At 38.5% G+C, this 13345-nt stretch overlaps 1 protein-coding gene and 1 long non-coding RNA gene across 3 annotated transcripts in view; one reads left to right on the top strand and one right to left on the bottom strand.

Annotated features, from left to right (window-relative positions):
• The window catches only part of LOC309604868, a 100213-nt gene that overhangs the window by 84685 nt on the left and 2183 nt on the right, over window positions 1–13345 (top strand). The gene's annotated exons all lie outside the window — the stretch shown is intronic.
• Window positions 10922–13345, bottom strand: part of TECTA (tectorin alpha) — an 82376-nt gene continuing 79952 nt past the window's right edge. Inside the window, exon 23 of the mRNA XM_082339852.1 lies at window positions 10922–11795. Coding sequence (XP_082195978.1) covers window positions 11695–11795 — 101 coding nt within the window. The 3' untranslated portion in view covers window positions 10922–11694. The remainder of the gene's footprint in view (window positions 11796–13345) is intronic.

The raw sequence follows: 13345 nt of genomic DNA, 5'->3' as shown, positions 1-13345 counted from the left end.
GGGTAGGGGGGATGTTTCAGGCGGTAATGAGAGCGACGAGGAGCGATGGGTAGCAGCAGATGAAACTTTGCTCGCTCTCCTGCCGCTCACCTCCCGCTGTGCGGCCCGGTTCCTAACAGGCTGTGGACCCGTACTGGTCCGTGGCCCGGGGGATGCGGACACCTGGTAAGGTTTGAGATGCATCTTTTTAATTAATTGGGGGAAATTTCCAAGTGTTCAATTTGGAGGATGATAGAGGAGCAGTCCTTCAATTACTCTTGGATTCTTAGAAAATTTATTTTAATCTTTAAATTTTCATTGGTTGAATTTTCATAGGCTAATGGGATTGTTATCAGTCTAACTAACCTCAATAGGACTTTGTGAGGATCACTATTTTGAAGAGAAGTTTCTATTTTTAAGTGCTAGTTAAGAGCAATTTTTCATCTTATATTTCTACCTGCTGATAACATTTAGGAAAAATATCCAAGTGCAATAATAATGGGTCTGAAATGAGTATGTTTACATAATTTTTAATAAATGAAAACTGCTCATTTTCTTTTCATTAATGCTTTGCTGTTTTTAATAGCTTTTAATGTCTCATACCTTTTTGGAAAGCCTGCATGCTCAATAATTTTCCCTTTTAGACAGTACTTCAGCATTCAGAAACACCAGCAAGCTTTTTGGAGAACATTCCAATAAGAGGTATCTATATGAATGCTTTTACAGTAAGTGGGCTAGTATTCTTAAGAGGTTAATAACTTTGCTGATTTGGTCCCTCTGCAGGTTAAAATTAATTGGGAAAAAGAAGCCACTCAAACACTTTACAGGACAGACAAAGGGTATTAGGGAATGGTAAACAAATAAAACAGGTTTTAAAGTAATTCATGGTATACTCTCTCACTGACACTGAAAAGCAGTGTTTTACTACAAGAAGAAATTTATTCTTATACCTTTTTAATGATTTGTAATGTCAATAAGGAAAGAGAAATAGTAAAAGGCAGTTAAATTGGCATTCTTAGAAACACGGTCCTCTGCTAACTTCTCTTCCATGCAGTACAACGACAAAGATGGCATTGAGATAATGAAGATTGAAAAAAAAAAAAAAGCCTGCTGTATACTTATTATATACAGAGCCCCATGCTAAGTGGCTTAGATTTGTCATTTCACTAAGTACTTCGAAAAAGCATAGAGAATAAGTAGTATTATTCCTATTTTATAGATTTGGTAGGTTCTCAGAAAGATTAAATAACTTGCCTGATATCTTCTTACACTCAACACGATTGGCCACTCTATCCTGCTTGAAATACTCTCTTTCCTTGGTATCAGTCACACTTCCTCTTGAGTTTTGCTTGGCTTTTCCTGGCTATTCCTCAGTTTCCTTTGGTCACTCCTCCCTCTCTTCCTAACCTCTAAATTTTGATCCTGCAGATTCTCAGGCCCCCTGAAAGTGGGGCCCCTTCTCTCTCTCTCTAATTCTGTCCTCTGCTTAAATGCCATCTAAATGTATAGGATTCCTATATATGGCTTATCACCACCCCAGACTAGTCTGACAAGCTCCTGTCATATATGTTCCTGCCTACTTGACACCTCTGCTTGGATCTCTTACAGACATTGCATGCTCAACATGTACCAAACTGAACAGTTGATTTCCTCCCTGACACTATTTCTCACTCTTTTTCTATCTCAGTAAATGACATCATCATCCATCCTGCTGTACAAATCAGAAACAGTTTTGATTTCTATCTTTGCCCTATCTTCAAATCCCATGTATGACTTAGTCTCATAGCTTCTTCCTTCAAAATATAGCTCGAAGTCATCTATTTCTTCCTAAGTCCCTGGGCTTTTGCCAACCACCCAGCCTTGTACAAGTCACTTGTTTTTCCTGCTTCCTCTCTACGAATCCATTCTCCATATAGCATTTAGAGTTATTTTTTAATGTAAATTGGTAGGAATAAATAGGCAGAGCACAGAGGGTTTTCAGGGCAATGAAAGTATTCTGTATGATACTCTAATGGTGGGTACATGTCATCATACTTTTGCCAAAACCCATAGAGCGTACATCACCAAGAGTGAACCCTAGTGTAAACTATGGGCTCTGGGTGATGATGTGTCAATGCAGGTTCATTGATTGTAACAAATGCACAGCTCAGTGTAAGATGTTGATGGTGGGGGAAGCTATGCATGTGTGTGGGCAGAGGATATTTGGAAAATCTGTGTAGCTTCTGCTCAATTTTGCTGTGAACCAAAAACTGCCCTAAAAAATAAAGTATTTCTTAAAAAGTAAATTAGATGATACCACTCTCCTACTAACAATCTTCTAGTGGCTTACAATTGCCCTTGACATAGAATTCAGATTTTTTATGACTGAAAAGGCCCCTGCCTACCTCTCCAGCCATAGCATGTGGCAACCCACACCAGCTGTCCTTTTCCCTGCAAATGCCATTCTCAAGCCTCAGGGCCTTGCCCTTGCTCTGGCCCCTGTCTGAACCCCCTCCTTCTTGCTTGCTTGGTTCCTTCTTTTCCCTTAAATCTCAGCTGAAATGATACCACTCAGAAGGCCTACTTGACCACTGTATCTAAATGAATTTTCTACCCCCATTTCCCCCCATAGCATCCTATTTGCTTTTCTCATAGGACTTTTCTCCTTTGGAAATTACATCTTTATCAGTTTTCATTTACTGCTGTAGACCAATACCTGGTACAAGGGAAGCAATCAATAAATATTTGAAAAATGAATGAATGAATGAATGAAATGTATCTGGCTAGTAAGTGGTGAAACTAGGACTCAAACCCAGAATCTGTCTGACTCCAGAATCTGTGTTCTGAACTCTTATGCTAGGAGTAAAATCAATTCCTGTTCAGTGGAATTTTAGAGTAAAATTAATTTTAGCATAAAAAATCTAAAATTCTTTTAAAATGTGATAATCCACATGATAACCCTCCAAGGACAACAGAGTACTTGACTGACCTCTCTCTTAGTGATGCTGGATAACATAAAGTATCCAGCAGTATACAGTATGACAGTATGGATAACCTGTCATATTTGGCATTTTATTTGCTAAGATGCCCAGACAAGATCCCTTGCAATAATTCTTTCAACTTTGTCAAATATTCTGGGAAATCAAATAAAATGACTTCGGGCAAGTTAACTTCTTTAGACCAGCATCTATAAAATAGGAAAATAATGATTTCATAGGATTATTTAGGAGGAATAAAGGAAATAGATGAAAAGTCCTCACCACAGGGTTGGAATACGGTAAGTAAATAATAACTGTGGTTCTTTTAAAAAAGTCTTAATTCTTCGGTTGATTTAAAAACTCTAATCTTCAGGGTTAACTAAACAGGGCTCCTTTTTAAACTATTTCTCAGTTCTGACATGATTTGGATGAGCTGGATTGACATGCCAAGTCATCAAAGACTAATGATAGCTGGAAAAAATAAGCAGGAGAGTTGCCTCTTCAGGGGGACCCGAGAAATCCACAGGAAACTTCTAAATGTCGACGAACTGACTTCTAAATTTCCATTGAGTTTACACTTTATTGCAAAGGACAGCTACAGTCCTGATTTGAAGTCAGTGCCATTCTTGGAATTTGTGTCTGGTTCATGAGCTTACATTTCCGACAAAGCTTTGAGGAATATACAAGAAAAAGGGAGCAACATATATGTTTTTCCAAATTACTTTTAAAGAGAAGTTTGATTCCGTTCATTGATTCTGCCTAAAACAACAACAACAAAGTAAAACAAACACACACTGATATTTAGGGATAGGAATTTTTCTTTTCTTTCCTTTTTTTTTTTTTTTTGCCTCAGGGGACTTTGCTTTCCAGTATTTGCCAAGTGCTCTATTTCACATGGTGTAATGAGAGTCTTGGGTCCCATTTTTTTATTTTTGAGATCAGTTTGAGAGGACCATATTTCTTTCATAAGAAAAAAATCTCAGAATTTCTTTTCTGTCTCTCAGGTTTTGGATGTTATCGTGACAAAACTAGACAAGCTGGCAGAGGGAACCATGGAAATTTTTGAGAATCTGAAAACATAACAAATGGAGTTGAATGGATTTTGAACAATAGATTCCTCATCTAACTCAGGAGAAATTAAATAGAACTTTTGCTAAATATTTAACATTTTAGAGAAGAAAAACTCAGAGCTAAATACTTCAAATTTTAAGACTCATCATAATGTGAGTCTTTTCTTACAACTCATCCTGGAGTCTTACATTCACACACACACACACACACACACACACACACACACACACACACACACACACCTGTAGAAGTAAATGGAACCTTAGCTGTCGATGACTGGGACTTAGGCAAAAGAGAATGGCCAAGGAAACAGTTTTACAACATCCTAGGGGGAAATTATTGGTATTTCTTATGTATCTTATGAACTGGACTTAATATTTATTTACTTGTTGTGCAACGTAATCAGTTTAGTGTTGTTTTAAAATATGCATTTGTTCAGAAGGTAATTGTATCAAGACACTTTGTTCTTTCCTTTATATGGCTTAGTGTCTACAAGGAATATTTTATTAAATTCAAACTTTCTTCCTCAGGGTAATCCAGTCTTTACATTTCATTTCTTGGATCTGGATTCCATTAGATTTTCACTCACTGAATTAAATCTGAGGGAGTCACGGTTCTCCTTCTTAGAGTATTTCCAAACATCTCAGAAAGAGAATTAAGATAATTTTCTCCTACCTTTTAACGAAATCTGCTTAGGAGTTTTCGCAAGAGAGAACTTTCCTTTTCTTGTCATTTTTAGAAGGGGAAGTTAGTTACCTTTGATGGCATCTGGTCAACCTGGCTCTCTCAAGGTCCCATGAGAAGTAAGGGCCAACCCCGATCCGTCTGCGTTCTCTCTACTGTCCTCAGCTGCACTTTCTTACATGTTGGAGTGAAATCTTCTTGTCCTACCTTCACAAAACTGAAAGGTTATGCCACTCTCATTTTACCAACCTATGAACATTTACATTCTTCTGGTGAGAAGGAAAAACCCAGAATAGGATTGGGATAAATAATGTAGGAATTTGTGAAAATGCTTGCATTTTCAGTTGTTGATAAAAATAAAGCTGCCATAGAAGCATGCATTGTCAGTGATCACTTCATGTTTTGGAAGTGGCATTTAAAGAACCCACTTCTAAGATTAGACTAAAAGATGAGGCATTGTGTTGTTTCTGTAATATTCAAGCACCTCAGAATGACACTTTTTGGTAGAAGACTTAGAAATACACCCATACATTCCACAACATTTTATTATGGAAAATTTCAACCACCATCCAATTTTAAGTTCTATAGTTTCAAGCTGCCAACACAGTATGGAAAACTCGAAGGCAGAGGAAATATAAAGAGTTCATACTGCTCTAGCTGTGAGGTCTCCTGGCTTCTAGGAGTCACGGGTGCCTCTTTGGGGGTCTACCCAGGAAAGTTGACTTTTGATGAATTTGTGTTTCTAGAGTATAATAATACCTGGGAACACAACAAAGTCCTCATTTGTTGTGACTGTCGTAAACTGCTCTTCCTAAAATTAAAAATATTTAAAATTGTGTGTGGAGATGTGTTTCCCTAGGATTTAGGCAACCTGTGCTTTCAGGGCAATTTGCCTAAATAGTGTGCATTTAAACTGATTGCAGTCATTCGCTAAATTGTTCACTATGGTCCAAGGTGGTGGTGGGTTTTTAAGATAAATGTGGTAAGATTTCTCTCCCTCTGTTGGCCTAGTTCTTGATTTCCACTTAAAGTTAACTAGTGAAAGTAATTGTTTATGAAAAGGGCCAAAAGGGCAAAAGTACAACTAATAAATGTTAACACATGGGAGATGTGAATACAATCTACAGGGGCCAAGCATCTCTAGACTCTGCTAATCTGGAATTAATATTTAGAATATTTCCACTCCTGTCTTGGAGGTTCAAAGTAAGCATTTAGAATCTGTGGCTTTTTTAGAGAAAAAAAAAAAAAGTGTTCTGTGCTATCCACTGTTCTCACTTTATGCCTTTAATATTCTGCTACAACACCTAGACACTTTCACATTTTATGTTCATTTATCATTCATCATTTTCCCTTGTCGAATTAGTTTGCCAAATTGCTTTCTGATCAGGACTCTTCAAGAGAGCAGAATTCCTCTTTTGCAGGGATGCAGATATTTCTTAACAGCGTTCTGCAGTCGTGAATTCAGAGACTCATGGAGAACATCATTGAATATACACTTGTAACTCCTTGATTTGAATGATCTACGTAGATATTTAAACTACATTCAAGGACTAGGACGGCTGGTTGCATTGAGAATGTTTGTGGCAGGTAAGAGGAAAGTACAGGAGCCACGCATTTTTGTCTTTGATTAACATATAATTAATAGCATATTTCTATGTGAATAGAGTGTTTAAATCAGAAAAATTTTGTGAGTTCTAGATAGAGCCAATGCAAAGATTTTCAAGACCTAAAGAACAATAAGTAAATATGTTATCCTTTTCAGTAAAATCATATATTTTTGCCCAACTAAAAATAGGGTAATATCAGTGGATTATTGTACCCTAAACTATTCCCCAAAGAAATTCAGGAGTTAGTGGGGGAAATCAAGAATGGTATGTCATGGTTTGTTTGTTCTTAAAAGGCACAAAAGGCTGAAAAGACTGCTATCATTCTCATATGTCTCATAAGAAGCTGGAAATTACTCAATAAACCTATAAGCACAAGCACACATATATGAGTGGGTTTGCATTCTTCCTTAGCTAGTACTTTAAACCATTATAACTTCAACCTAAAACTTTCCCTCTGATTTCTCTGTCAAAATGCAGCATGATTTAGGATTGAATAATAGTAAATACGGGTAGGAAAGCATTTGTTATGAAAAATGCTCCATGAGCATAAGGTATTATTATTTCATCTGATGAGAGAATGTCTAAGTTTCAAAACTATTTCATCATCAATATTTTATGCTAATGAATGAAACAGCAGCTAAGCCAGAGGCCACATGCAAGCAAACACACTGCAAAATGTACAATGAACATTCTTCCTCCATTTGTTTCCTTAGCAAACAGAATTTGATTACCGAGTTATTCATGGAACGATGAGTCTTTGTGTTTTATTTCTGTCTATAGACAGAGATCTGTCCCTCTGCCACGGAGATGTTGTCTTATATGAGAGTCATATTTCAGCAAACATAATTAAACCATCACAAACAGAGTCTTCCATTAGTCAGACCAGAGTTACGGTTGTTGTGCTTTAGATTCATAAGAAAGTATTTCACGTTCTGCTGGGGGAAAAGAAAGACCGCTAAATATTTCATGGCTTTTCTTGATCACATTGTTTATTTCTCAGCATTTTAAAGAGATACTTAATTTTTCTCGACAGCTATTTTTGTCAACACGTTAGAGAGATAGATATTAAGGGCAAAATTTGCATGGGATACCAAGAGCTGATATTTTCCTGGAATGATACTTACTGGGTGCATAAGAATAAATCTCACACTGTTCTCCAGAAATGTCCTTGGCATTTGATGTGTTCTCTAAAGCTATATTCTGGTAATGTTCCACATCTAAGGTTTCGAGGAGGGGGAGAAATCATATTTTGATTGGTGTCGTTCAATATACGTTTGGGTTTCATGCAAAAATAAAACGCGGACACTAGAGGGTGCTGTTTGATTTTCTTTTTCACTGAGTTGTGCTGCAGATTCCCGTGAATCAGGGCCCTGAAAAATGCCATCGTGTTCTCCTAACCAGGACCAAATTGCACTGCTATACAGGATGCAGAAATCCCCTGAGTTCAAGGAGAGAGGCTGGAAGGTTCAAAATGGGGTAGATGCTAAATTAATTCAGAATTAGTAAAGAAGTAATTCTTTATTACTTTAAATGTGTATGATTGTCATTTTTTGATAATTACTTAATTTCCTTGGTTGAAAGAAGTTTTATTAGATTTCAAGCTCTCACTAAATGTCAAATGGTTCTAAAAATAGCTAGAATATTAGACAATGTGAAACAATTCGTGCTTTCAAGTTTTGGCACTAGGATTTTGAGCAGAGTGCATACTTACTACTGGTTAGGAAACTAATTATAGAATTCTCAATTGTCAGAAATGCCAGACCCCGAGATGTTGTTTCTTTTGATATCAGAGAAATACCAAGTTAATAAGATTCCCAATTAACTTCCTTTTTCACCTTCACTAAACATGTGCTTCCCCATCACCCCAGTCCCCCAGCCCCCTGCCCCGCTTCCTTGAAGCAAATCTTTTTGAGTGGCAGGAGAAGGCAGTGTTCTGGAGTTCTCTAAATATATGATATCATATGGTTTATGTTTGTATCATGTCATTTTCTAACCTAAGAATATTTTTGAAAAAGCTTAAAGTTCTTGTTTTATAGAGAGGAAAGTTAAGGTATTGTGATCTCAAATGATTTATTTCAAGCCGAGAATTAAATTAGTAGAAGGGTCAGGATCATCTCCCAGTTCTTCTGCCTTGCAGACAGTCAGCTAAGGGGCCTGTTTGTTTTTAGTTCCGTAGATGTGTTTCTCTTTGATACAGATAGGCATGACTGGCTCAGAGACTACTTAGCAGCCATCACCACAGATGTCAGTTCTTCTCCCTCCCAGTTTCATGGGAAGTTCACAATTGCCCCTCTCTGAAAGTTAGTTCCAGCCATGTACCTTGCTTTGGCCAGTGAAATGGGAACAGAAGTGTGTGTGTCCCTTCTGGGGTGTGACCCCTTGCTGCGGTGAGCCCCAGAGCCTCGTGTTGAGCTGGCAGCATCGAAAGATAATGAAGTGTCAAGAAATAACAAGTGCTGGTGAGGACTTGGGGAAAAGGGAATCCCTCATTGGTGGGAATGTAAATGGGTGCAGCCACTGTGGAGAACAGTATGGAGGTTCCTCTATAAATTAAAAATAGAACTACCATACAATCCAGCAATTCCACTTCTGGGCATTTATCCAAAGGAGATGAAAACACTAACTCGAAAAGATACCTGCACCCCCGTGTTCACAGCAGCATTATTTACAATAGCCAAGATATGGAAACAACCTAAGTATCCATCTATGGGTGAATGATTAAAGAAGATGTGGTCTATATATACAATGGAATATTATTGAGCCATAAAAAAGGAAGAAATTCTGCCATTTGCAATAACATGGGTGGACCTTGAGGGCATTATGCTAAATGAAATAAGTCAGACAGAGAAAGACAAGCATACTGTGATCTTACTTATAGGGGGGAATCTAAAAACAAAACAAAACAAAAAACATAGAATGGATTGGTGGTTGCTAGAGGCATGGTAAAATGGGTGAAGAGGGTCAAAAGATACAAACTTCCAGTTATAAAATAGATACATCCTCGGGATGTAATGTACAGCATGGTGAGTATAGCTAATAATACCGTACTGCATATTTGAAAGCTGCTAAAAGAGTAGATCTTAAAAGTTCTCATCACAGGAGAAAAAATTGTCACTGTGTATGGTGATGGATGTTAACTAGACTTTTGTGATGATCATTTCCTAGTGTGAATATATATATATATATCGAATCATTATGTCATACACCTGAAACTGATGTAATGCTATACGTCAATTATATCTCAATAATAATGTGATTCTGACACAGGAACAGACAAATAAGCCAATGGAAGAGAATCAAGAGCTCACAAACAGAACCACAGAGGTTGAAACTTGATATATGATAGAGGTGGTACTGAAGTCCCATGGGGAAAGGATAAATTGTTCAATAAGTTCTGTTGAGAGAAAAAAAGATAATAAAGTCTCATCAACCTCCCTCCCAGAATGGAAGTAAGGATTAGAGCCCCCTGATGTGAGAAAGAGAGAAATCTTTGTTGTTTAAGGCACTGAGATTCTGGGGTGTTCTAATATGGCTCCACACCTAGCTTATCCTGATGACAGACAAAGATGTCAACCAAGTGAGAAAACCAAAGGCCAAGAATTAAAGTGTGGCAAGAAAGGATTTAATTAAAAAATCTAAAAAACAATTATAGTGTTTAATTTAGAAATTTCCAGTGACTTTGATATGAAAATCATTAAAGAGACGTTATTAAATATGAAAACATTTCCTCCTTGTATGTCTTCAGTTAAAATTCATCTAAGGAAATCAAATAAAAAAAATAAATGAGATGTTATTGTGTTCAACTCAGAATCTGATTGTGAAAACCTAAACCGTAGACTATGGAAATGAGAATGGAGCTCTGAATCTGCTGATCTTGAAGTGGGGGAAAGTCTGGAGTTGAGGATTTTCACGTGAAAAAAACCATGTGCATAACATCAATTTCCATCCTGGTGAGGAAGAGATACTGTGTCTCTCCTAGAACAGATGGTTTGATTCCTTAATCCATCTCAATGTTCAGCATTTTCCCAAAAGATCCTAAGATGTCTAAGTTGAAGCAGATGCATATTTTTCTCCATCAATACCGGTTGTCCTCTTGGCCGCATAGCATCTATGACTGCCAGGCTAGAGCTTGTGGACCCTCCCCGGGGCTGGGAGAGCAAAGCCGCTCAGCGCAGACTCAGTCTATACCCCGCTTCTTCAGCCCAGTGACAGTGTGATGCCGGGCCTTTTATACGTAAGACAACAGGAATCGTACCCACAACCCACGGTCAAGGACGCTAGGATTTCTGCTCAGCGTTTCCCAGAGTTCCCAGAAAAAGAAAAAAATGCCATCAGCTTAAATCCAAAACAACTTCAAAATAAACTTGAAGTGGCGTTTACTTTGTTTTTAACCTTAAAAACAGAGGCACCCCAGGGATATATTTACCAGGCCCTCTATTATGTAGTTAATTATAGTAAATGTGGGTTTTTTGTGCCACATACAGAAGAGGACGATGCCTGCTTCTCTTCCACATGGCACCTCACTAAACGCCCTGCTAATGCTCTGTCAGGACAAATAGCCGCATAACAAAACGCATTAAAGCGCTGGCCAGCAGGGCCTACCTGCTCCAATTGCTGCTGCTGTTTTTTTTTTTTTTTTTTTTTTAATCAGAGGATGCTATTTAGTGTGCAAAGCTTAACATCGATAAGTATGATTCCAGCCACAGAGTAATGAGAATAATTGAACACAAAGTTTATTTAAGCATAAAACACGTTAAAAATGATTTGGTTGATTTGTGAGAGAGAAGAGTTTGGGTCTGAAGAGACAGATGGGGTGTTGGGGTCCCCAGGTCTGCAAACAATACATGCGGGGGCCACGTGGCCCGGCAGGGCTGGAGGACACAGGGGCGGATGTGGGGAGGGGAGTAACACAGGCGCGTCGAGGTCAGATGCTTCCAAACACCAGAGAGGTTCCTTAGAGGGAGTCAAACCTTCCAATCACCGCTTCTGAGTACTCAATATTATTCCAACAGGCCCTTTCTCTATAAAAACTATGATACAGAAACAGCACTGGTGGGATAGATTTCTCTGGTCAGATTTCCGACAGACTTGTCTAACCAGAATTTTTTCCTTTACCGGTTTTTCATGCGAACCAACGTTTCTAGTGACAACTATTTGGAAATTTTAAGCAAGATATATGTTTTCCACAACTGGCTTTTAGAAGTCCAGTTGCATACCTTGAAAGAGGAGCATGACACTTCCCTCTTTTCTGGAACCCTGACCGTTTGGGGCAGGTGGCATCACTTTGAGACAGTGGGCAATCTCAAATAGGTTTTGACTTAAGGGCACACACCTTTTATCCTACAGGGAGTTGAAGTAAGTAAATTACAGTACTTTATATAGCAACCTTGAGTTAATTATGAGGTCGTGCCTGATGTATAGACAAAATGCCATAATGAAATCTGGGTCATGATGAGAAGCAGCGTCCAAACTTGAAGTTCAATGGAAGAATTAGAGGCTGTGAACAGAGAGAGACATAGTAAGTCCTATGAAAAAAAATATACCTGTTTGACATGGATCAGACATCTTTGTGGTATTCCAGTAAAGGAACCTACTTTCTTCATTGCCAAGAACCCACTTTCTCCAAATGGCCTGGACTCAGGTAGCAAGGAAGCGAAATTAACCCAACCTTTAGGAGAGTCCTGCTAACTTAGAGGGTACCAGGGACACCTGGCAGCTAAGGCTATTGCAGGAAACCTTGTTTCTTGGATCACACACCCCAGTCGCAGCTCAACCCAGGTAGACTTGGGGCCAGATCTAAGGCCAATATTTGGTACTTAAATGGCTGGGTAACTTCCTTCTTTAAATATCACCTTCATCTATACAAGCAGCTCATGCAGCTCAATATCAAAAAAACAAACAACCCAATCCAAAAATGGGCAGAAGACCTAAATAGACATTTCTCCAAAGAAGATATACAGATTGCCAACAAACACATGAAAGGATGCTCAACATCATTAATCATTAGAGAAATGCAAACCAAAACCACAATGAGGTATCACCTCACACCAGTCAGAATGGCCATCATCAAAAAATCTACAAACAATAACTGCTGGAGAGGGTGTGGAGAAAAGGGAACCCTCTTGCACTGCTGGTGGGAATGTAAATTGATACAGCCACTATGGAGAACAGTATGGAGGTTCCTTAAAATACTAAAAATAGAACTACCATACGACCCAGCATTCCCACTCCTGGGCATATACCCTGAGAAAACCATAATTCAAAAAGAGTCATGTACCACAATGTTCATTGCAGCTCTATTTACAGTAGCCAGGACATGGAAGCAACCTAAGTGTCCACCAACAGATGAATGGATAAAGAAGATGTGGCACATATATACAATGGAATATTACCCAGCAATAAAAAGAAATGAAATTGAACTATTTGTAGTGAGGTGGAAGGACCTAGAGTCTGTCGTACAGAGTGAAGTATGTCAGAAAGAGAAAAACAAATACCGTATGCTAACACATATATATGGAATCTAAAAACAAAAAAATGGTCCTGATGAACCTAGGGGCAGGACAGGAATAAAGACGCAGATGTAGAGCATGGACTTGAGGACCCGGCGAGGGGGAAGGGGAAGCTGGGGCGAAGTGAGAGAGTGGCATGGATTTATAAATACTACCAAATGTAAAATAGATAGCTAGTGGGAAGCAGCTGCATAGCACAGGGACATCAGCTCAGTGCTTTGCGACCACCTAGAGCTGTGGGAGGGTGGGAGGGAGACGCAAGAGGGAGGGCATATGGGGATATACATATGCATATAGCTGATTCACTTTGTTATACAGCAGAAACTAACACAACATTGTAAAGCAATTATACTCCAATAAAGATGTTTAAAAAAAAATCACTTTCATCTTTTAGATAAAAGAGCAGGGACCAAAAGGTTTAAAAAAAAAAACCAAAATGATGCTAGAATTCCTTAGGCGTTTTCCTCATCTCTCCTTCTTACTTTCTGGAAGTCTCATAGATCAGTTGCTGACCGAGTGGGCCTCACATAGGACTGTC

This window comes from Balaenoptera borealis (genome assembly GCF_965194805.1).
Source record: "Balaenoptera borealis genome assembly, chromosome: 11".
NCBI classification, from domain to species: domain Eukaryota; kingdom Metazoa; phylum Chordata; class Mammalia; order Artiodactyla; family Balaenopteridae; genus Balaenoptera; species Balaenoptera borealis.
Note: the sequence above shows the minus strand (reverse complement) of the source record. Positions and strands in the feature narration are given on the sequence as shown.